This window comes from Pseudophryne corroboree, chromosome 6, assembly GCF_028390025.1.
Source record: "Pseudophryne corroboree isolate aPseCor3 chromosome 6, aPseCor3.hap2, whole genome shotgun sequence".
Taxonomy (NCBI): Eukaryota; Metazoa; Chordata; class Amphibia; order Anura; family Myobatrachidae; genus Pseudophryne; species Pseudophryne corroboree.
This window is the reverse complement of record NC_086449.1, coordinates 268,274,548-268,296,963: the sequence shown is the minus strand read 5'-3', so window position 1 is coordinate 268,296,963 and position 22,416 is coordinate 268,274,548. Positions and strand designations below refer to the sequence as shown.

The window sequence follows — 22,416 nt, the reverse complement described above, 5'->3', positions numbered from 1 at the left end:
TTATTAATACTTATTAATACTTATTAAAGTTTAAAATGTATTTTTAATATTATCTAAAAAAATAGATGTCTAGAGGGTGTTTTGCATACGCCCTGATTATAAAATAACTTCATACACCCCCATTGGCAATAGACCCCCCCCCCCCACCTCAGTGGTCTTAAAATCTAATAGTACGCCCCAGCACCCCTTAATAAAAAAAAATATATATATTTTATGAATGCGCCCCACAACCCACTAAAACCCCATTATACTTTTGTGCCCTCCCCCACCATGTGGCTAATGTACTATTTTTGTGCCCCCCCCCCCCCCCCCCCCCAGCTTTTCCCCCCTGCCCGTGCAGGCAGCTGTGCCCAGGGAGACTGGATGCACTCTGAGGAGCTCGACTGAGTTTCTCTGAAAAGACTTATGTTAGGTTTTTTATTTTCAGGGAGACTGCTGGCAACAGTCTCCTTGCTTCGTGGGACTTAGGGGAGAGAAGTCAGACCTACTTCTGTGAGTTTCAAGGCTCTGCTTCTTTGGCTACAGGACACCATTAGCTCCTGATGGTTTGATCACTAGGTACGCCTAGTGGCTCATTCCCAGAGCCAGCCGTCACCCCCCTTGCAGAGCCAGAAGACAGGTGAGTAGAAGAAGAAAAGAAGACTTCAGTGATGGCTTATGAGGTAGCGCACAGCGATCGCACGCTGCGCGCCATGCTCCCACACACAGAGGCACTACAGGGGGCAGGGGGGGGGGGGGCCCTGGGCAGCATTTAAACCTCAAAAATAAGACTGGCAAGAGGGGACATAGGTGCCTAGGCACTGTCCTAACCCCCGCCAGAATAAAGATTTAGTTACAAAAAGCGGGACTGAAGCGCGCCATTGAGGGGGCGGGGCTTAGTCCTCAGCTCACACAGCTCAGCGCCATTTTCTATGCAGACATGCTTGTCGTCCTCACACTTCTGAATAAATATCAGGGTGCAAAATGGGGAGCACAGGTCTGGGGCATTCCTTAGTGTTTCAGAACCAGTGATTAGGCGCTGGGTTGTGAGCTGGCAATCTTCCTCTGTATAAAGAAAAGGGGGATTTTAGGAACTGCGCTACTCCTGCACACAACCCCTTCTAGCCGGTTGCTGCTGTGTAACACTGTGTGGGTATACTATACAATCCCACTAGAGGCGTAACAGATGTGGTAGATATTGTGTTTAGCGCACCCCTGGCTAGAGAATAGTATCGCTTAAAAATAAGAATATTCACAATAAGGCAGAAATCTTATTTAAAATATTTTCTTTATTGATATAGATAAATAAATAAAACTTTGTACATAAAATGTGTATAAGTCTATAAATAGGTAAATATTTTGATAAGAATGATCTATGCGTGGTTGTAGTTCATATATAGTCTCTCTAGTACCGGTACACAGACATGGACATTACACACATAAAAACACAGACAAACATATAAGTGGGCACACTAAAAAGCGTTTTACCCCACTGGCAAAGTTTTCATGGAGATATCCTTATAATGGCTGTATAAACAGTCTCTATCCACATGTGCTGCTTTTAATGGCTTAAATTTCCTCTGTGTCTCTCTGACAGACTTTACTGTGGGTCTGTCCCCTATATGCCCGGTGTGTCGGTGGGTTTTGGTACACGTGTGTCGGCATGTCTGAGGCTGAGTGCTCCTCCCACAAACGGCTGTGGGAGTGACCCTGTCGGCACCGCCGGCTCCTGATGGTTCTTGGTACATGTGTGTCGACACTTCGGTGGCTGAATGTTTTTCCCAAGAGAAAACGATATTAGGGACACAGACGTGTGTGGGTGGCCATGTAGGCACAACCAATATCTGACTGGGTAAAAATTTGCATATCAGAAAGGGTATGTATATGTGTGTATGTGTATGTGTGTGTATATATATATATATATATATATAGATAGATAGATAGATAGTCAGGTTGCATAACTCTGTGTCCCAAACACAGACGTAGAAATATCTATGGAGGATGTCATGTTCATAGTTATATTTCCCTCAGAACCCTCGGGGTCGCAAAAATTTTATTTTGCCCAGTTACTACTCCCTGATATCGACACGGATACTGTTTCCTATGTCGACCATAATGTTTCCTGATTAGATCCGGAAAAAAAAAGAGCATTCAGTACATGAGTAGCGCACATTAAAGACGTCACTGAGGACTCTGGCTGTTCCTGACAGAGGGGTCTAGGTGTGGATATGTATATGTGTATATATATATATATATATATAATTGTGTATGTATGTGTATATATATATATATATATAAAGTTATAATGAAAGCTGAGGTTTTGCTCCTCCTTCTCATGTGCTGAGAGCTCTGTGTGAGAAAGTCTGGGTCAGCCCTGACAAGATGGTTTCAAATCCTCATGAGGATTCTGATTGTTTATTTCTTTTCCCGCCGCGGACAGGATAAAGTGGGAGTCGCCCCCTATTCTGCACGGGGCCCTGTCACAAATCTAGCGGATCGTATGCAGGAAGCTACGTTATATTCTAGTTATGTGTCCACAACTACGTTAGTTAGTCCTGCCATTACATGCGCATGGGGGAGTAGTAGTATTCAAATATGGTCGGGTACCTTGTCATCCGATGTAGATACCCTGGGGAGTACTCCTTATGTTGGGTCATATCAAGAACACGGCAGCATACTTTCGTGCGACTGCAAGGGATATAGGACTCTTGGGTTCACGGGCCAATTCCATGGCGGTCTCGGCTAGGAGGGCATTGTGGATTCACCAATGCAATGCTGATGCTGACTCCGAGAAGAAGGGGAGTCTCTTCCCTATGAAGGTGAAGCCTGGTTGGGTGATGGCCTAGTTAATTTGATCTCGACAGCTGCCGCTGGTAAGTCCGTTTTCTTGCCCTATGTTCCCTCACTAGGGATGATGACACACCATTGTCGGATGCAGTCATTTTGGCCCAATAGATACAGATTCCTCTTTCTTTGCAGGTAGAGGAAGGAGAAAAGGGAAGAGGTCCGCAACCTCTTCAAGATCACAGGAGAAGAGATCATACTCTGTTTCTCTTACGTCCTAGAGGATGCTGGGGACTCCGTAAGGACCATGGGGTATAGACGGGCTCTGCAGGAGACATGGGCACTATAAAGACTTTAGGTGGGTGTGCACTGGCTCCTCCCTCTATGCCCCTCCTCCAGACCTCAGTTAGATCCTGTGCCCAGAGGAGACTTTTGTTAGGTTTTTTATTTTCAGGGAGCACTGCTGGCAACAGGCTCCCTGCATCGTGGGACTGAGGGGAGAGAAGCAGACCTACTTAAATGATAGGCTCTGCTTCTTAGGCTACTGGACACCATTAGCTCCAGAGGGTTGCAACGCATGTCTCATCCTCGCTGTTCGTCCCGGAGCCGCACCGCCGTCCTCCTCACGGAGCCGGAAGATAGAAGCCGGGTGAGTATAAGAAGACTTCAAAGGCGGCATAAGACTTCAGATCTTCACTGAGGCTCCCACATTCACACACACTGACGGCACTGTATGGGTGCAGGGCGCAGGGGGGGCGCCCTGGGCAGCAATAATAAACCCCAAGGGACACTGGCTGACATATATATACTGCGGAGGCAGTATATTAAATAAACCCCCGCCAGTATAAAGAATTTGAGCGGGACCGAAGCCCGCCGTTGAGGGGGCGGAGCTTGATCCTCCAGCACTAACCAGCGCCATTTTCTCCACAGCACGCTGCAGAGAAGCTGCTCCCCGGACTCTCCCCTGCTGAACACAAGTACAGAGGGCAAAAAGGAGGGGGGGGCATATTTATTTGGCGCAGTGAGTGTATTATTGATATATAAAAGAGCTGTACAGACTGGTATTTTGCCTGTGTCCAGTGGCGCTGGCATACTCTCTCTCTGTCTCTCCAAAAGGCCTTATTGGGGGACTGTCTCCATATGGGTGGTCTTCTGTTTGCCGGCGGTCGGGCTCCCGGCGCTCAGTATACCGGCGCCGGGAGCCCGACCGCCGGCTTACCGACACTTATTTTCCCTCGTGGGGGTCCACGACCCCCATAGAGGGAGAATAAAATAGTGTGGCGCGCGTAGCGAGCCCGCAAGGGGCTCATTTGCGCTCGCCAAGCTGTCGGTAAGCCGGCGGTCGGGCTCCCGGCGCCGGGATGCTGGGCGCCGGGAGCCCGACCGCCGGCCACCCGTAGTGAACCCCTCCATATATATATATATATATATATATATATATATATATATATCCCAGTGTGTGTGGGGGTGTCGGTACGTGTGTGTCGGCATGTCTGAAGCGGAAGGCTCGTCTAAGGAGGATGTAGAGCAGATGATTGTGGTGTCTCCGTCGGCACAGTCGACACCTGATTGGATGGATATGTGGAATGTTTTAAATGCAAATGTGTCTTTATTACATAAAAGATTGGACAAAGCAGAGTCCAGAGAAAAAGCAAGTAGTCAGTCCATGGCTTAGACTGTGTCACAAGGCCCTTCAGGGTTTCATAAACGTCCCCTGTCCCAGGTAGCAGACTCTGATACCGACACGGAATCTGACTCCAGTGTCGACTACGATGATGCAAGGTTACACCCAAGGGTGGCCAAAAGTATTCATTATATGATTATTGCAATAAAAGATGTTTTGCATATCACAGAGGACCCCTCGGTGCCTGACACGAGGGTATGCATGTTTAAGGGGAAGAAAGCGGAGGTAACCTTTCCCCCACGTCATGAGCTGAACGCTTTATTTGAAAAAGCTTGGGAAACTCCAGACGAGAAACTGCAGATTCCCAAGAGAATTCTTCTGGCGTATCCTTTCCCCACACAGGACAGGTTACGGTGGGAATCCTCGCCCTGTGTGGACAAGGCTTTGACGCGCTTGTCCAAAAAGGTGGCGCTACCGTCTCCAGACACGGCAGCCCTCAAGGATCCTGCTGATCGCAGACAGGAGACTACCTTAAAATCAATTTATACACATACGGGGGCCTAGCTCAGACCGGCAGTAGCGTCGGCATGGGTATGTAGCGCAATAGCAGCATGGGCAGATAACTTGTCATCTGACATTGACACCCTAGATAAGGATAGCATTTTATTGACCTTGGGTCATATAAAAGACGCAGCGTTATATATGAGAGACGCTGCGAGAGATGTTGGGCTGTTGGGTTCAAGAGCCAATGCCATGGCAAGTTCTGCTAGGCAAGCCCTGTGGACCCGCCAATGGACGGGTGATGCCGATTCAAAGAGGCATATGGAAACTTTGCCTTACAAGGGTGAGGTTTTATTTGGGGAGGGCCTCGCGGACCTGGTTTCCCCAGCTACCGCTGGTAAATCTTCTTTTTTGCCTTATGTTCCCCCACAGCAAAAGAAAACACCTCAATATCAGATGCAGTCCTTACGGTCGCATAAGTCCAGAAGGGGCCGGGGCTCTTCCTTCCTCGCCAGAGGTAAGGGTAGAGGGAAAAGAATGCCTGCTACAGCTAGTTCCCAGGAACAGAAGTCCTCCCCGGCTTCTAGTCCGCGCCGGTGGGGGCACGTCTTCGACTCTTCAGCCAGATCTGGGTTCTGTCAGATTTGGATCCTTGGGCGATAGAAATGGTATCCCAAGGCTACAAACTGGAATTCGAAGAAGTGCCTCCTCGCCGATTTTTCAAGTCGGCTTTGCCAGCCTCTCCCCCAGAGAGGAAAATAGTTTTAGCTGCGATACAAAAGCTGTGTCAACAGCAAGTGATTATCAAGGTTCCCCTAGTGCGCAAGTTTCCCGTAGCAGATGCCAGAAAATCTCCATCCTGCAACAAAGATCCCTGGCCTCTTCTCACCCTAAACGGCTGCGGCATGCCTCTGTTTGCCGACTGTTGCCGCCCTTCCCTACCCCCGAAATGACATCAGAAGTTCAATCAATGACTGACTGATGCCGGCCTACGTCTTATAACGCAAGACCCGTTCGCGCAAACGCAGAACAGGGTCTGCGCATGTGCAAAGTATTCAAAATTGGTACTTTGCGCATATGCAAATCTCAGGTGCAACTGCACTTGATTGACTCCCACTCTGCTTCCCACCCACTTCCCTCTACCAGTGACTGTAGCCTCATCACCTCGTTGAGGACATGAGGACCGTTCGCACCTGTCTACAGAAATTCTCTCTCTGGTGCACTCTCCCCCTGCTCTATCAAATACTCATCCTGCCTCCCTTCAAACACGATCACAAAATACATCTCTTTACACAAGTCTACCACCCCTCCTCCTAAGCCTCCATCCTCTGTATTACCCTACTCTGCTCCCCTCTAGCTCTGTGTTCTCTCATTATGCACGGCGTTACAGAACTATTTGGCGCCATATTTAATTACAACATAATTATAATCTTGTTAGTAGGCTTTCATAATTTGCACATTAATACTTCAAAATCTAGGATGGCTAACGGGGGCCCAAAAATACAGGTGCATGCTACCACTGCCTGGCTACATAAAACACCAAATGGGGCATAGCCACTCCCCCTTATGTGGTGACACCTTCCTAGCATCAAGTCCCTGCGGAACCCTTGACAGTCCTATTCACATTATTCTGAATAGTGGATGTTTAGACTTGTATTTGTTTCAAATTGTTTTTAAGATGCATAAAACAGTTGTATTGCTGTCTATTGATGTACTTGTTTTCTATGGTTATTCTTTTCTAGCTTATGCTGTAGGGATGTTTTTGACTTTTGTTATCCTGATCGTAATGAAGACAGGGCAACCAGCCCTTCTGTATCTAGTACCCTGCACACTCTTCACCAGTTCCATTATTGCTTGGAGTAGAAAGGAAATGAAGAAGTTCTGGAATGGCGGCTGCTATGAGGTATTGTGATCTAACTATTGACACTAACATTAAGTGTTGTGTTTAGTTGTGTCATTAGCTCCTTGTATCATTTAATTTTCTGATCTAATTTTACATATTGACCTAAATTCAATATGACAAAAGAGACACTTTCTTGCTTCACATGTACAATTGCCGTATTTCAGAGAATGTGCCAGAAACTACACTATGACACACACTATGATGCTGGAAAACACCTGATAATTTCAATTATTATCTTAAAACATAAAGCTATACACTATTACCGTGGAGCCGCTATGGCCGCCAGACCACGTGCACGTGCTACGCACTTTGTACGCTATTTGCGTACAGAGTCCCGCACGTGGTACGCACTTGGCGTACACACGCTGCGCTGAGTGTACGGAATACACACAGCGGGCGCACACACAGTTGATAACCTTTAAACTTTGTTAATAAAACACAGTAAGAATATACTTATACTCTAAACCTTAGTAGTCAAATACTGTAATGATGTAACGCTTAAAAACCTTAACAATGTGTATGCTGTTTGAGCGATTGAGACGCTAAGAGAGCCCTTTGCAGGAAAGTGAAAACACAACACCGGGTTTGGTTAAAACCACAGCAGCTCTAACACTGCCGTGGATTATTCAGAGAAAAAGGGGAAACAATACAAGTTATACACTACAAGCTAACACAGAAATCTAACAGAAATAACAGAGAATAAGACGAACAATGGCTACAGAGAATATACATACGTGGGGAATCTTTTGCATGCGCGACCTGGAATCTAGTCCTCAGCTGTTCAGGTAGAAAGCCTTCAGGGACATGAGGCTGGCCAGGCAACAGTGGTCTTTATATACACAACATACATTCACAATACAATGGTACCTGTAATCTCATTGTTCATTGGACACAGGGATGTGTCTCTACATTACAGCAAAGGTCATAGGTGGATTTGAACAGGTGGGCTGTGTCTATCCCCAACTGCTCTGGTGGGAGGTATCCTCAGGATTCCCGCCGCATGTGTAATTTACAGCAAATACAGTTAATGTTCATAATCTACTTCTGTACATAACTATACGCAGGAGCGAGCGATCCTTTCCTAACTAACAACGGAATGTTACTCTTAAAATACCCTACAGCTGGATACTAGACACCACCTTTCAACCTTTATCTGACCCTTCCTATCATGCAAAGAGGAATCTCTCTGTCCAGGAACAGTTTAAACTAATCATACTCGCTGACATGGTCTAGGGGAATATTAACTACAAAATGCACTATTTGGGTTAAATATGCTACGATCGAGTCGCACGCTACACGCTCACAAACTCCGCCGTAATTACACATCTCATGCGCACGATCGCCGGAGCGATCTTACGCAACTTGCGGGTATGTGCACGCACGGGGGAACAGGTGCACGAGCAACGTGCATGTGCATGAGGGGTTAGTACAAGGGGTATGCATCATGATATTTTTCGACTTTGACAGTCCACCCTTTGGCAGTCAACAATAACTGCCACTATCTAAACAATTAAGCAGAAAAATATACAATACAATGAAATACCTATAAATGATTGGGTGGAGGGAGGAGAAGGTGGGAAATGTATGACCTAGTGGGATAGTAAAAGCATGTATGTATGAAATTCATGTCTGAGGGGTCATGTATCATCGTGCCGTACATGTTCTAGATAAGCTTCGAGGTATTGCGAAGTATACATTAAATCCTTCTTATCCCGTATTAAGGGTCTGTAAGTGGGCTAACAAACACTACCGAGCTCTTTTCGGCTTTTTGTTCCAACAAATGGGGTGCACATTAGTTGATGATACATGGAGGGGGAAAATATGCGAGTGCTAATATAAGTACCTATATCACCTGTCGACTATGTCACTACCTGAAGATCGTAGAGATGAAGATAAGAAACATGTGTTATAAATACATTCATATGATAATGTGTGTAATTGTCCTTGGATGTCTTGTTGAAGTCTTGTCCGGATAGGTGTATCTTTGCTGTGGGTGGTAAGCAAAGTTTTTCAAGTGTCCATAGAAAGTTGAAGTCTCTAAAGTGTCTCGCAAAGTCTGTGAAAAAGTTCATCAAATGTCTGTGGAAATGTTCATCATCGGTCTGTAGGACTGTGCATCAAAATCTTCTTCCGAGTGGATGTCTTTTTACCTTGGAGAAAAACAAAGGAGAAACGGGTGAAAGAAACGGACCGTGGAATCACGTCTTATCACAACATTGTCTCGATTGATGGGTCATAAATTAAACCAGTCGTTGTAACAATGCCCTCGCTCCTCAAACTCATCAATTTGGTACTGCACTTGCAATGTATTAAAATCCGAACACATCTAAATATCAAACCAATCATTATGACAACTCCCAGGATACAAAGGAGAAATTTCCCTCCATTCACGATAACATTTTGAGCCCATTCTCCTAAACCTGAGGACCAATTGCGAGGGTTCAACCATGAAACCCAGCCAGTCAGTTCATTACTCACAGCAGTAAGGGTAAGGTTGTGTCTCCTTCGGAACTCCCACTTCAATTGCAAGATATCGTCCATCTTTTGATCTATGACCTCGGTTGGGTCATCAGTGCTGTTTGTGATATACGTACAGCACTTCACACCATACTGAGTTGCTAGGGTGACACAATACCCGTCTGTCACCGCTGTGAGGTAATTGAGAACCATCCTGTGCTGGATCAGTTCCGTTTTGTAAGCTTGCAATTCCCTCCCAGTATACCTGAAGGTGTCATCATACATCTCGGTGATATTGTCTATCAAGTTCGCTAGCGCATTAATATACCTAAAATTTATAATTCCTCTGGCGGTACGGGTGATATCTAACGCGAGTAGGAATTGAATCCTGGTGGATTCGTGGATCAAATCAGAGGCTGCGTGCTCTGTCCTATCTATAAGGTGTCTCTTAACAATGTGTTCGTAGTGAGTGTGAGTGTAAGGAGCTTGAGCATTGCGGTGAACGTCTTTCATCTTATCTCATGGGTAATGGTCATTACTTCTGGCAACACTCTTCCAATGTAACACAATCCCTCTGAGTTTGGGGCAACCCACTTATACGCCTTCCTCCCACATATGAAATATGCATCATCGGGGAGGACATATGGGACAGAATATGACATCACCATATTGCAAACCTTCCAGGTGAAAAATCCTTTACCTAACTTTCTCATCTGTTCAGTACACGTATCAGGCTGTATGATATGCGCACAGTATCCTGGTGATACTTCTCCAACCCGCATGGTCCTACTTCCTAGAGTGTACCTATACTGAAAATATCTCCCACCGTTGGCTATTTGGCGTATAAGTTCTGAGTCTACGGGCATTCTATCGGCTCTGTGTGAAAATGCCATGGTTTGGTTGTTCCATGTCACTTCCCAATTTCCCGGCTTTCGGGGATTGGAAATGTTAAAACATACCAAGGATCTATCCACATGATATTGGTGGAGCTTCAAACTAGGAGGCCTAGAAATATTAAATTTCTTGTCCACCGGTCTCCCACCCCTTAATTCAAGTACCTCACCTATTGTTAAAGAGTATGGCACTAGTCCTGACTTGCTCTGACCTTGAGGTACTTGTGAGCACACCCAGCATTCTGTTTGGTTTAAAACCTTACCCACTAATGAGTGATAGTCACTCAATGGATGACGGTCCATGTTGATATTAAGGCTGGACTGACATCTCTGGATGCACCCGTCCTCCACTATGTTTTCACAATTCCTACAGATACAATTTTCCTCAGCTAACAATCCTTCACAATGTCTTCTAGTGTCATGACTACCAGATCGTTTTCTGATACTCGCCTTTGCTCAGTGATTGTGTTGCTCTTGGAATTCTACTAATCCGTCCTTGTCATCAGAACCCATTCCAGATCCTTTCTCAACCTCTCTGGTACTCTCACCGGAATAGACTGTTCTGGTCAACAACAGGGTCAACAGGAAAAAACCCGGAACGCAGTCTCTTGGGGCAAGTCCATCTTGCAGGAGGAGAAAGAAAGAGTGGTAATGGGAGGTAAAGAAAATAATAGAAGGGAAAGAAAAACTGGTGCGACAACCGCCTCTAGTCTTTTTGTTCTCTGTGCTCAGATGCCGTCTCAACAGTGCTGCCTCTCAGTTTTCCCGAAATAGACACTCCAGTGACACGCTGTTCTCTCCGAGTCAGCGACCTTTCTGTAAGGAGCATAAATCTTGCATTACCATTTGTTTAACTGTTGTGTGACATACCATCCGTAGAACATGAAAAAACAAAAAGAGAGAGAATAATAGAAAAAGAGAAAAATTGTCAGATTTCCGTTCACCATCAGGCTGTCACACCAACATGTCTATCGGTATATCTGCACAGTCTCCCCCACCAGTATTTCGACTCTCCACCCTCTGTGCATGGCCAGGCACAATGATGCTGGTAAGATATACTGGGGTTGGGCAGACCTCTGAAAAGACCAAGTAGACATGTGACGTTTGAGCTGTAGTTCTGCTGGTGAACGTCAGAGATGAAGAGGAAACATTTGAAGATAAATCACAGAGTTTACCTGGCCGCCCCTGTGTCTACAAGGAATGACCTACCAACTACATCAACTGTGACCTCAGGTTTACTACCTAGGCTAATAATCAACTTCACTGGCTGCAAATTACAGGTGCGGCGCAAAATTTTTCCTATATGATCCCTGATTACAATTACGTGCGTCATACAGTGTGTCATGTTCAGGTCTAGGGTCGATATACCTTATGTGGATCTCTAAATCTGCAACTTCGTGCATAATGTCCTTCCCTCTGGCAGTTATAACATTTTACCACATACGACTTACCAACAGGGGTCTGGGGTTTAGGCTGATGTGGCTTCGTTGTCAGGACTTTTATACTTATTGTCATCAGCTTACCCCCCTGTGACTCCCTGTGTTTACTGATGTTCCGATCCTGCTTAACAGCGGACTCTCTTAATGCAGCCACCGAGATACCTCTCCAGTTAGGTTGAGTGGTTTGTACTCTGGTTCTCAACGTTTCTTTTAAACCTTCCATTAATACGGACACCGCTACCTCTCTATGATGCACATTATCCTTACTCTACAATGTGAGGTGCAATTGTCTGTGCATAATGTACAATACCGTACTTACCTGTGGACACGACCTCACCTGTCCCTCCACTAGGGGCCTTCGCTACTGCTCTTACTGGTTGGGCCGTGCCCACCTGGGTGTCCTGTATGGTGGCTGCTAGAGAAAGTGCCGACATCGTGCTGGGCTCACTTTCTCGCTTGTAATCCTGAGGGAAGTTTAAGATGGGATACAACTTGCACGGGTTAGCATTAGCATCAATACATTTATCTACTTTACTCTTATCACCATTAATACATTTAAGTGCACTTTTATCGTATACCAGTATGCCATTCTCTGTAGCCATTTTCTCTCCTGTTATGTATGGTGGTGGTGGTGCTGTTGCTATCAGTTTCCTGCTAGGGTTGGAACCAGCTGCTTAAGCTAATCCCCGTTGTATCTCACCCTCCTATCCATTACTGTAAATAATCATAATGTCTAATCCTTTGCTTTCCGGATTTTATCAGACATATCCTTCTCCTTAGATTTTGCAACACCTCAGGATTAAAACTGCCTACCCTAGGGAACGGTTCCCTATCGTCCACAGTCAGTCGTTCCCACTCATTGCATAAGACCTCTGCGTGTGATCCATATTTCTCACACATTATGTACGTCGCCGACCCTTTGGGCCGACAAATATCAACGTGAACCCTTGTTGATCGTCCCTTATTTGAGCAACTGGCCCCCATTCTTTGCAGGTATTGCCTTCTCAGCTAATCCTTACAAAAACCAAATTACTCAGTGATAAGGCGACGGTGAAAGTTCTCCGAGCGCTCTCACCCACTCACGCCCCTGTTGGCCAATACACCGAACACTGTGCCCAATGCTGGTCGTACCCAACCTCGGGCTCCTGTGTAACCTCTATTTACTGAGAGCATGTGGGAGTATGCTACCCCTCCCAGTAAATATCAGTTGTTGGAGATTTCCTGAGTGACCAGCGAAACTCCCTTAAAATAAAAAAAACTGTTACACAAATCACGTTACGTGTACAATTAGCGTTTATGACCCCGCAAATTGAGTGGGTATCAAGGTGAACTAACTAATGCACACAGTAACGTGCGGTACAGTTGCACTGCGTATAAGTAACTATTACTTATCCGCCGAACGACCAGCGGAATCGATTGTTTAGGCTGCGAAACCTCAGCCAGAGCGTATTCTCAAAACGGGCCTATATGGGTACTACGCAAACCCCCGGGGCTGCGCTCTCTACCTCTGACCTTTCTCAGGCCAGGGTTTTCAGAACTTCACTTGACCTGGTCAGCGGATTTCTGACTTCGCCGACCTTTTGGTCTGCTGATTGATACCTTGCTCCTTTATACCTTATACAATGTTAACGTGAGAAAGCCACTCCCACGCCACCAAGTGTCCACTCACCTGATGTGGTCTCCTACGGGATCCCGAATTCTGGGTTCACAAAACCTTTATTTGCACACTCACTCTTGCTCACTCATATACACTTCGATTTTTCTGTACAGAAAATTACTTTCATTCAGGTGAAACAGGCTAATCCCAGAGGTGATGCAATAAGAGAAGGTTCTTTTAAACTAAAATATTGGAAACTGAACAAATTTTGTGCTATTATCGCGTGGCTACCTTATCGCCTAAACTAAAACAATGCTATTGTGTGATTTGTATTTAGTGGGCGTATCTGTACGCACGTTGCGTAAACACGCCACGTGTGTAGGCCTTTGCGTTGCGTACGCAGTCCCGTACGCTTGTCCGAGACGTGTACAAAGGCCGGATACGCCTGCAGTAACACAAATAACACGTTTCTATAAATGTAAACGATATTCAACTATAATCGCTTACGAACACCACACAGTATCTCCTGTATAAACCTTTATAACTGGGTCAGGCTGCGTGTGTGTTTTACAATTACTCCCTTAAATATTACTCTTTACTTTTAACTAAAATAGCAACAAATTTTCTCAGCACGTGATCAATGCTAATGGCAAACAAGCGGGTAGATATGCAAAATACACAAAATACAGGTCTAAATGAATCTAGTAATCAATGCTTCCAATAGTATGATTCATATTGGATAGCTATCTTGCAGAACATACATTGATATAAACACACACACATAATTATAATATTATATCTATGTACCATTCACTGGTCTCCTGAGACTCATTTACTCATTAAGTGCTTCTAATTTGCATATGAATGTGCTTTTGACTGTCTGTGAAGGTGGTTTTTCACTGCCAGGTAAAAGCAGCCACACAGGTTAATTTGCATTTCAACAAGCAGAGTTTAACTGAATCCTAGAGGTAAAGAAAAAAAAACTTTGTTTATATCTGTATGTGGTTCTTACATGACGTATTCATCTTACTATTAACTTTTATTAAGCCCCATCTGAATCTATTTGTAATTGACTATGGCATGGGTTAAATAAATGCATTGGTAACTCATAAATGGTGATTTATTTTTGACCAAGGACGGCTGATTATTTGGGCAGTGAAAATCAGCCATTTAGAAAAAAATGACCTTCCCAAAATGGCCGCTGCTCCTCCCCCTTCCACATCCATAAGGGTTACACAAAATGGTGGACAGGCCATGTGGTTAGTCCAAAATGGAGGACAAACCATGCGGCTTCCTTTGTCACTAAGAAATCACACATCATGCGAGCCCCTGAAGTTATTTTACCTTGTTTTGCAACAATATGATCAGATATGCAGAGTACAGGTGTATGCTTGTATTGTGTGCGCATTTGGCGCAAAACAGAAATTTACAGATTTAAAATAGCTTTGCGTTCTTATCTTCCGGATCCCACCAGCATCCCAACAAACCATGCGGAGAAGACGCTTATCTAATCAGCACCAGTGTATCCCCGACTACAAAACGGCTAACAGGGGATACTACCTTCCCGCCCTTTGCTGATAAAAGTCTGCCTTGTCCTGCTAGGCTGCGGATATGAGGAGAACCGGACGATTGCCCCCAATTGATAATGTCAATTATTATCTTAAAACCTAAAGCTATACACTATTACCGTGGAGCCGCTATGGCCGCCAGACCACGTGCACGTGCTATGCACTTTGTACGCTATTTGCGTACAGAGTCCCGCACGTGGTACGCACTTGGCGTACACACGCTGCGAGGAGTGTACGGAATACACACAGCGGGCGCACACACAGTTGATAACCTTTAAACTTTGTTAATAAAACACAGTAAGAATATACTTATACTCTAAACCTTAGTAGTCAAATACTGTAATGATGTAACGCTTAAAAACCTTAACAATGTGTATGCTGTTTGAGCGATTGAGACGCTAAGAGAGCCCTTTGCAGGAAAGTGAAAACACAACACCGGGTTTGGTTAAAACCACAGCAGCTCTAACACTGCCGTGGATTATTCAGAGAAAAAGGGGAAAACAATACAAGTTATACACTACAAGCTAACACAGAAATCTAACAGAAATAACAGAGAATAAGACGAACAATGGCTACAGAGAATATACATACGTGGGGAATCTTTCGCATGCGTGACCTGGAATCCAGTCCTCAGCTGTTCAGGTAGAAAGCCTTCAGAGACATGAGGCTGGCCAGGCAACAGTGGTCTTTATATACACAACATACATTCACAATACAATGGTACCTGTAGTCTCATTGTTCATTGGACACAGGGATGTGTCTCTACATTACAGCAAAGGTCATAGGTGGATTTGAACAGGTGGGCTGTGTCTTTCCCCAACTGCTCTGGTGGGAGGTATCCTCAGGATTCCCGCCGCATGTGTAATTTACAGCAAATACAGTTAATGTTCATATTCTACTTCTGTACATAACTATACGCAGGAGCGAGCGATCCTTTCCTAACTAACAACGGAATGTTACTCTTAAAATACCCTACAGCTGGATACTAGACACCACCTTTCAACCTTTATCTGACCCTTCCTATCATGCAAAGAGGAATCTCTCTGTCCAGGAACAGTTTAAACTAATCATACTCGCTGACATGGTCTAGGGGAATATTAACTACAAAATGCACTATTTGGGTTAAATATGCTACAATCGAGTCACACGCTACACGCTCACAAACTCCGCCGTAATTACACATCTCATGCGCACGATCGCCGGAGCGATCTTACGCAACTTGCGGGTATGTGCACGCACGGGGGAACAGGTGCACGAGCAGCGTGCATGTGGGGTTAGTACAAGGGGTATGCATCATGATATTTTTCGACTTTGACACACCTTATAATGCACATTGTGGATTCTGTTTTGCATTTCAGATCTAAGCAGATTCTTTCATACTGTCATTAAATGGCGTACCTACCTCACATGAAATAAGTGAACCAGTTTCCGGTAGCATTGCTAATGCCCAGCATATTTTTACCTTCATTATCATTAGGATGATATCATCCGGTTGGTTTTTGGTATATTTTTTGTTTTATTGCCAAATAGAAAGAGATAAACTATTGTCAGTATGCATTACGGAAAACGTTGCCAGGCTTTATTATAACAGCCGCGGTAATAATTTTATGTCAATCTTTTAATTACTAACCCTACTAGTAAAATAATGATCTGCTCAGCTTGCATGGGCTATTTCTATGTCACAGAAGAACCGATAAAACACTGCAGTATACAGATGTGTCCATCTTCATTAAACCCGCCACTATTTGCGGGTGCGACCGATTTGCTGCGATGTGTTCACATCCTTGAGCACGTGTGAGTAGTCGATCCCACGATCCATAGGAAAAGCATTATGCGATCGTGTGTGCGACTATTCGCACGCAGGATGCGTGTTGTCGCTGCAATGAAGGATACATCTACAACTGACCTCTGTCTATTTGTAGCTACAGTATACAGAGTTGCCAAACTAAATTTGACCTATTTTTTTAAAATGTATCTTTAAGCAGTCTTCAGGTGCATACACACGGAGATTTTAACTATGAGAGATTTTGACTGAGCGTTTTCCCCTGGACTGGCAGTAGGAGATTTTGACTAACTTTACCAGCGATTTTGACTGTGTTCAAGCGATTTTGGCTATGGGCGATTTTGTCTAACTCATTTAAGCAAATGGATGCTTTTTCTTTTCCAGCGACCTAGCCAAAATTTACTTGCCTGCACAGTCTATTTTTAGCAGCGATAGCGACCTGGCGGGGACGTGCATCGCTATCGCTGGCTGTGTACACACAGAGAGATATGCACTAACTTTCTGAGCGATTTTGACTATATAGTCAAAATCGCTCAGCTATATCGCTCCGTGTGTATGCACCTTTACAGTTGCACACACATTGTATTCTGTAAGTGGCCTTTACAATATAGTGGCGTTAGTCCATGTGGGATATGTATAGAAAGTGATGTCAAGGACAGAGGGAACGTTGCTCATAGTATTTCTTTTCCTTTATGTGTGGTGCAGGATAGTACATGAAAACAAATGTGGCTTCTATTTTCTATATCACCCTGGTTTATTTTTGCACCATCTGCCATTTTAGGAACAAATACACTCCTTGCTGTATTACTATACAATACTTCCCTTATGTGCCATATTAAGCAAACCTGTCACCTTGTGTGCCTCTGGAGTGTAGGAAACGTGTGCTTGTGTATGTTTCTAATTTTAATTTATCTTGTTGTTTTACAGTCGGGAGGCCTAGATAAATCCCATGCAGTATATAGTCAAAAGGTCGAAATTAAATTGTCTTTATTCGTAATATTTACACCACAGTATCTACAGTTATGTTGACATTGTTAAAATGTCAATAGACAATGTGTTTATGTTGTGTCAGAATGTTGACAAGTAAAATGTCCACATTAGGGTTAGGCTGCAGGTGGAGGTTAGGCTGTTGGATGGTAACCTTCAGGGGGTGTCGGCTATGATTGACCCACCTCTAGTGCCTAACCCTACCCTACTCCACCCCGAACACCCCCTCCTCCTTGGGCTTTAACCCTAACGCTACCCCGACACTTACCCTCGTGTATCGGCGCCAGTCTCCTGAGTTGTGTCGGGATTCCGGCATTGGTCACATGACTGCTGGGATGCTGAACGCATCCTGTTCATAGAGCACAGAATGTGACAATTGGTATTGGGAAGGCAGGGAGTGAAGTACATTGGCAGCTCTGTTTCCACTTCTCTACCACAGAGATGAAATGCAGTTGGGTTTAGAGATGTAATTGTTTGTGCAATGTTCCCAACTTCGCTCTATTTGCAGGTCTGAGATGCAGCAGGTGGCAGTCACGTGATTACAATAACTATTTCTTCTCTCTTCATACCCGATTTAGATAATGGAACAAGCAGACAATACTGTCAGTGAAGACATCAGAACAAATGAAGCACAATAATGCAACGCTTACAGATCTGCACACTGTCGGGGGAAGGGGGGGGGGGGGGTTCTTGCTGATATTAAACATATCTGCTAGCTTTTTAGAAATCCTGAAAACATTTTGTAGAATTTTGTTTTCTTATATGTAAATCTGAAGGGCATTGTAATATCAGGAGATAATAGTTTTGTTAAATTGTGCCTTATTTGAAAAAGAAAAGGTCTTGCTGATATATGCACTAACTACAGCAGAGGATGGCAACCTGTGCCTCTTCATCTACAGAGGCTGTCATGCATGCTATAACTTGTAGTTCTGTTGTCTCTGGAAAGCTGTACTCCATCCTAAAGGTTATGATCGCTAAAATCCATCTTTTGTGTCTCCATTAAAACCTCCATTGTCATAGTATCACAAGGGTAACAAAACTGCACTTGCACATGTAGATGTGAGAATCGGGGGGTGGAGAGTGAACCTGTATCACTTCATGACTGTATGGCAGCTCATCAAGAAAAGGAAAGTTTTGCCTATTACATGTTATTGCACAAGCCATTATGTTTTCAAAGGAATGCATAACATCATTTGGTCGGGATTAGACGGCCCTGCAATAAAAGGGTTACCATGTGATGATATGGATATGTCATGACTTATTTGTTTAGGCAAAATTCCATCGGCATGTGTTTTTTCATTGTCATGCATTGTAGTGTTCTGCACTATGAATTCCTGCTTTTGAGTGAGCTGAAGAACCACAGGTTGCCTAAACCAACACTGTTGTACTATATGTATTTGTACAGACATACTTGTGCCATGTTCTCTACCTTTCTGTAAAGCATAAAGCCTTTTATTGATATTGTACTCTATGTAGACAAGTGATTGAACACTTTACATTGATTGACTGAAGCTTGATTGCCTGTACATTAATCAAATGCCAGTGCTTATTAAGATGCTGAGGTTTTGTGTCAGACAGAGGAACCTGTCGCCGATTACCTAAGATCCTGAAGCTGGGAGCAAATCGCCCTGGCCTTATTCTCACTCAGCATGACTGCAAATTATCATATGCCCACAACAGCTGGGACCTTCTGCTCATAGTTGTATCTTGTTTTACCAAGATAGGTGAAGCACAGTAGTTTCTGAGCATTAAAGCCATGGGTTTGTTTAAACTTAAATATATGGCATATGTGGAGAGAGAATACAGAGTCAAATGCAAAGGTGTCCTTTTTTTACAGAAGAAAAACTTGATCATTTTTGGTGCAGTGGCCCAAGCAAGTTATGTTTGCACATATTAGTAGGCAAGCTTATGTCCTCTTTGTGGTGCAAGAGTACGACAGATTTTGGGGTTTTTTTTCCCCCTTTTTAAGTCAATTGGTGCTTGTGGCGTGGGATTTAAAGTAGCACGTGTTTGTTTTTTCAACAATGAAACAATTAAATCAGACTTGAACTTAGAGTTCTCTTGCATCTCCTCACCCCATGGTCACACTGAAATTGGGAGATCGCCCTCAACCATTCGTAGAAGATACCAAGAGGTATTAAATAATTTAAATAATTTTTTGATTTAGACTCCTTTTCTTGCACCACTTCCACCCATGCAATGCGGAAGAGATAAAATAGTTTTGTTTTTAAAAGAGATAAAGTAGGGGGCTCATGATGTATTCACACCTGTAGGATACTCTTTTAAGGCAGCTGCACTGACCGCCAGTAGTAGTCGTCTACCTCCCTTTGAGATTTGAAGCCCCCTCAGGAGAATGCCAAATAATGCCCACTCTGGTGTTAATGACATGTAGTTAAACAAGGGTGCGGTATGCTTGACCGGCGGTCACCATACCGTCGCCGGGATCCCGGCAGGGGGGGGCGAGCGCAACAAGCCCATTGCGGACTCGGTGGCGACTGACGGGTTCTATTCCCACTCTATGGGTGTCGTGGACACCCACGAGTGGGAATAGTCCTTGTTGGTCGGCATGCCGACCGTTGGGATTGTAAAAGGAGCGGGATGTAGGGGGAGGTTATGTGACCGTCTGTCTCCTGACCGCCCGTCACATTAATACATGGGTCTTCAACCTGCGACCCTCCAGCTGCTGTGGAACTACATATCCCAGCATGCCCTGCCTCAGTTTTAGCATACCTTAAAAGCAAAACTGTGGCAGGGCATGCTGGGATGTGTAGTTTCACAGCAGCTGGAGGGCCACAGGATGAAGACCCATGCATTAATACATCCCGTTAAACAAGTGTTCATGGGAATATTTAAACACTTGAGGCTGGCCACATTTGAAACAGGAGTGAATTGTTGAAAGCCCAATCATAAATCTCTTATGTGGAAACGGTAGGATCTATGTAATATTTTGAAAAACATCTCTGTATACATGGTAGAGGAAAGCATATGACCTAATATGATCCTTTAATAAAGCAGCTATCTGCAGGCCCAGAAGCTGTAAAAAACCATGTCTGAGGGCCCAGCCGCAAGTTTATTTTAAAGACAGTACATCACGTGTTGCCTTTTTTTAAAAAAAATAAAAAAAAATTGCTACTTTAAATCCTGCAGCAAAATTGCGAGAAAATCTTACATTTTCAAAACCGCTGATTTATAAGTAAACCCATCGGACTATTTTTGCCAAGCAACATTTGGCATAGACAATGTAATTTGCAATCATAACTACTGTATTCTGTCATTATGTTCACCTTAGCACTATATGGTGTATATACAAACTCAGGCTGTGATGAACCCATTTTATAAGAGCCCTGCACTTTTATAACGTTTGCTAGAGATAATGGATTTATAAAATGGTTTTGATACTTTTGAGATCTGGTCTGAACTATTGTTCTTAGTTTTACAACTGTTAAATTTCTAACTACTAACTAGCCATTTTGATTAGACTCTAATTTTTAATATGTTTTGAACTAAAAAAATGTGATTTAATAAATATAATGTTTACATTTAGCTGTTTGTTACTATTATTGCATCCGGTGTATTGTAAATGTGTTTGTGGGAAATTAAGTCATAATATATGTGTGTTTTCAGTGGGAGGTTTTACATGCTATTCCAGACAAGTGCCATTTCAGTAAACCACATGCCTCCAAGACTGTTTGGGATAAGCCACAAGACCTGATTCAGATTTGTACACAATGCCGATGTTCATGCAACTGAGCACTCATCGGTAGACTGCGCATGCGCCAAGGCAAATTGTGATGCTGCTTGTGTCACGTCTGAGGAATTCTGTGGATCCTGTTTTGGTACAGGAGGCTCGGGAGCACGTGGATCTTTAACAGACGAGCGGGGCGGATGAAGGTTTTGCGCATGGTTTTATTGCTGCAGTGACACAGGAAATGACCAACCAAGTTTTCCAATACCTATTGCTTGAAGCTTATGGAAACTTTAGGCCGGAAGGAGGCTGGAAGGCACCGGTTACCCTAATCCAGTGCTAGTGGGGAGTTCCCGGCGAGTCGGTTACTGTGGCTGCAACAGATGGAAAATACCATGAACGGTGCTCGGGCGCAATATGGGCTGTTGTTCTAATGCTGCTGCTATATAACAGGATTAGTCAATCCTGATACCTAAGCATACACAAAAAGAAAACCAATAATAGCAGCGCTGAATTCAATTAATACTAAAAATTAAAAAATGAGATGGATTGAATGAAAACAGATTAAAAAATGTATTAATAACTCTGATTAATAACCAATTAAAAGTCAATGTGACCACCGGCAGAATAAGTGAACCAGAAATGTCCGTTCCTTTTAAATAACTGGACACCAGTTTAGGCAGAATATACAGGCTTAGGAGCTGATTGTACAGTCCCGAAAAGGGTTATTACCGCTTCTTAGGCCGCTGGAGGGAGAAATATCCCATAGATGATCCTTCAATTGGGAGTTGGTAGCATATTCTCAATCCTCACCAGTATGCGGAGCTTGACTTGCGGGATGGTCCTAAGTACGCCTGTTAAAATCCACCAAATAGCAAACTATGTGGGCATCCAGTATGGTCCGGGCACTGGTTCAGCAACAAAGCAACGGTGATCAGGGTGGCACCTGATGCGTTTCGCTGCAGGTCCTGCAGCTTTTTCAAAGGTGATCTAGTGTGGAAGCAGAGTATTTATACCTGTGGTGATCATTGATCAATCCACACCTGTTCTCACAATCCATCTCAATTAACCATAATTTTCATAAAAACACTTCGTTATTCATATATTTATTATCTCAATTTCATAAATATTAGACTCAGCAGGGCAAAAAACCTTTTTACTTGTTCCTAATTCAAATAAAAACAATTTACAATATTATTCCTCATATTTTACTTCC

General features: G+C 43.9%; 1 protein-coding gene across 2 annotated transcripts in view; it reads left to right on the top strand.

The window, feature by feature from the left end:
* SPPL2A (signal peptide peptidase like 2A) overlaps positions 1-21,058 on the top strand; it is a 133,459-nt gene extending 112,401 nt beyond the window's left edge. For both annotated transcript variants that reach the window (XM_063926004.1, XM_063926003.1), the window contains 2 exons: positions 6,631-6,791; positions 18,094-21,058. In XM_063926004.1, the coding sequence (XP_063782074.1) occupies positions 6,631-6,791; positions 18,094-18,153 (221 nt within the window). In that variant the 3' untranslated portion in view covers positions 18,154-21,058. The remainder of the gene's footprint in view (positions 1-6,630; positions 6,792-18,093) is intronic.
* Positions 21,059-22,416: the final 1,358 nt, after the last annotated feature.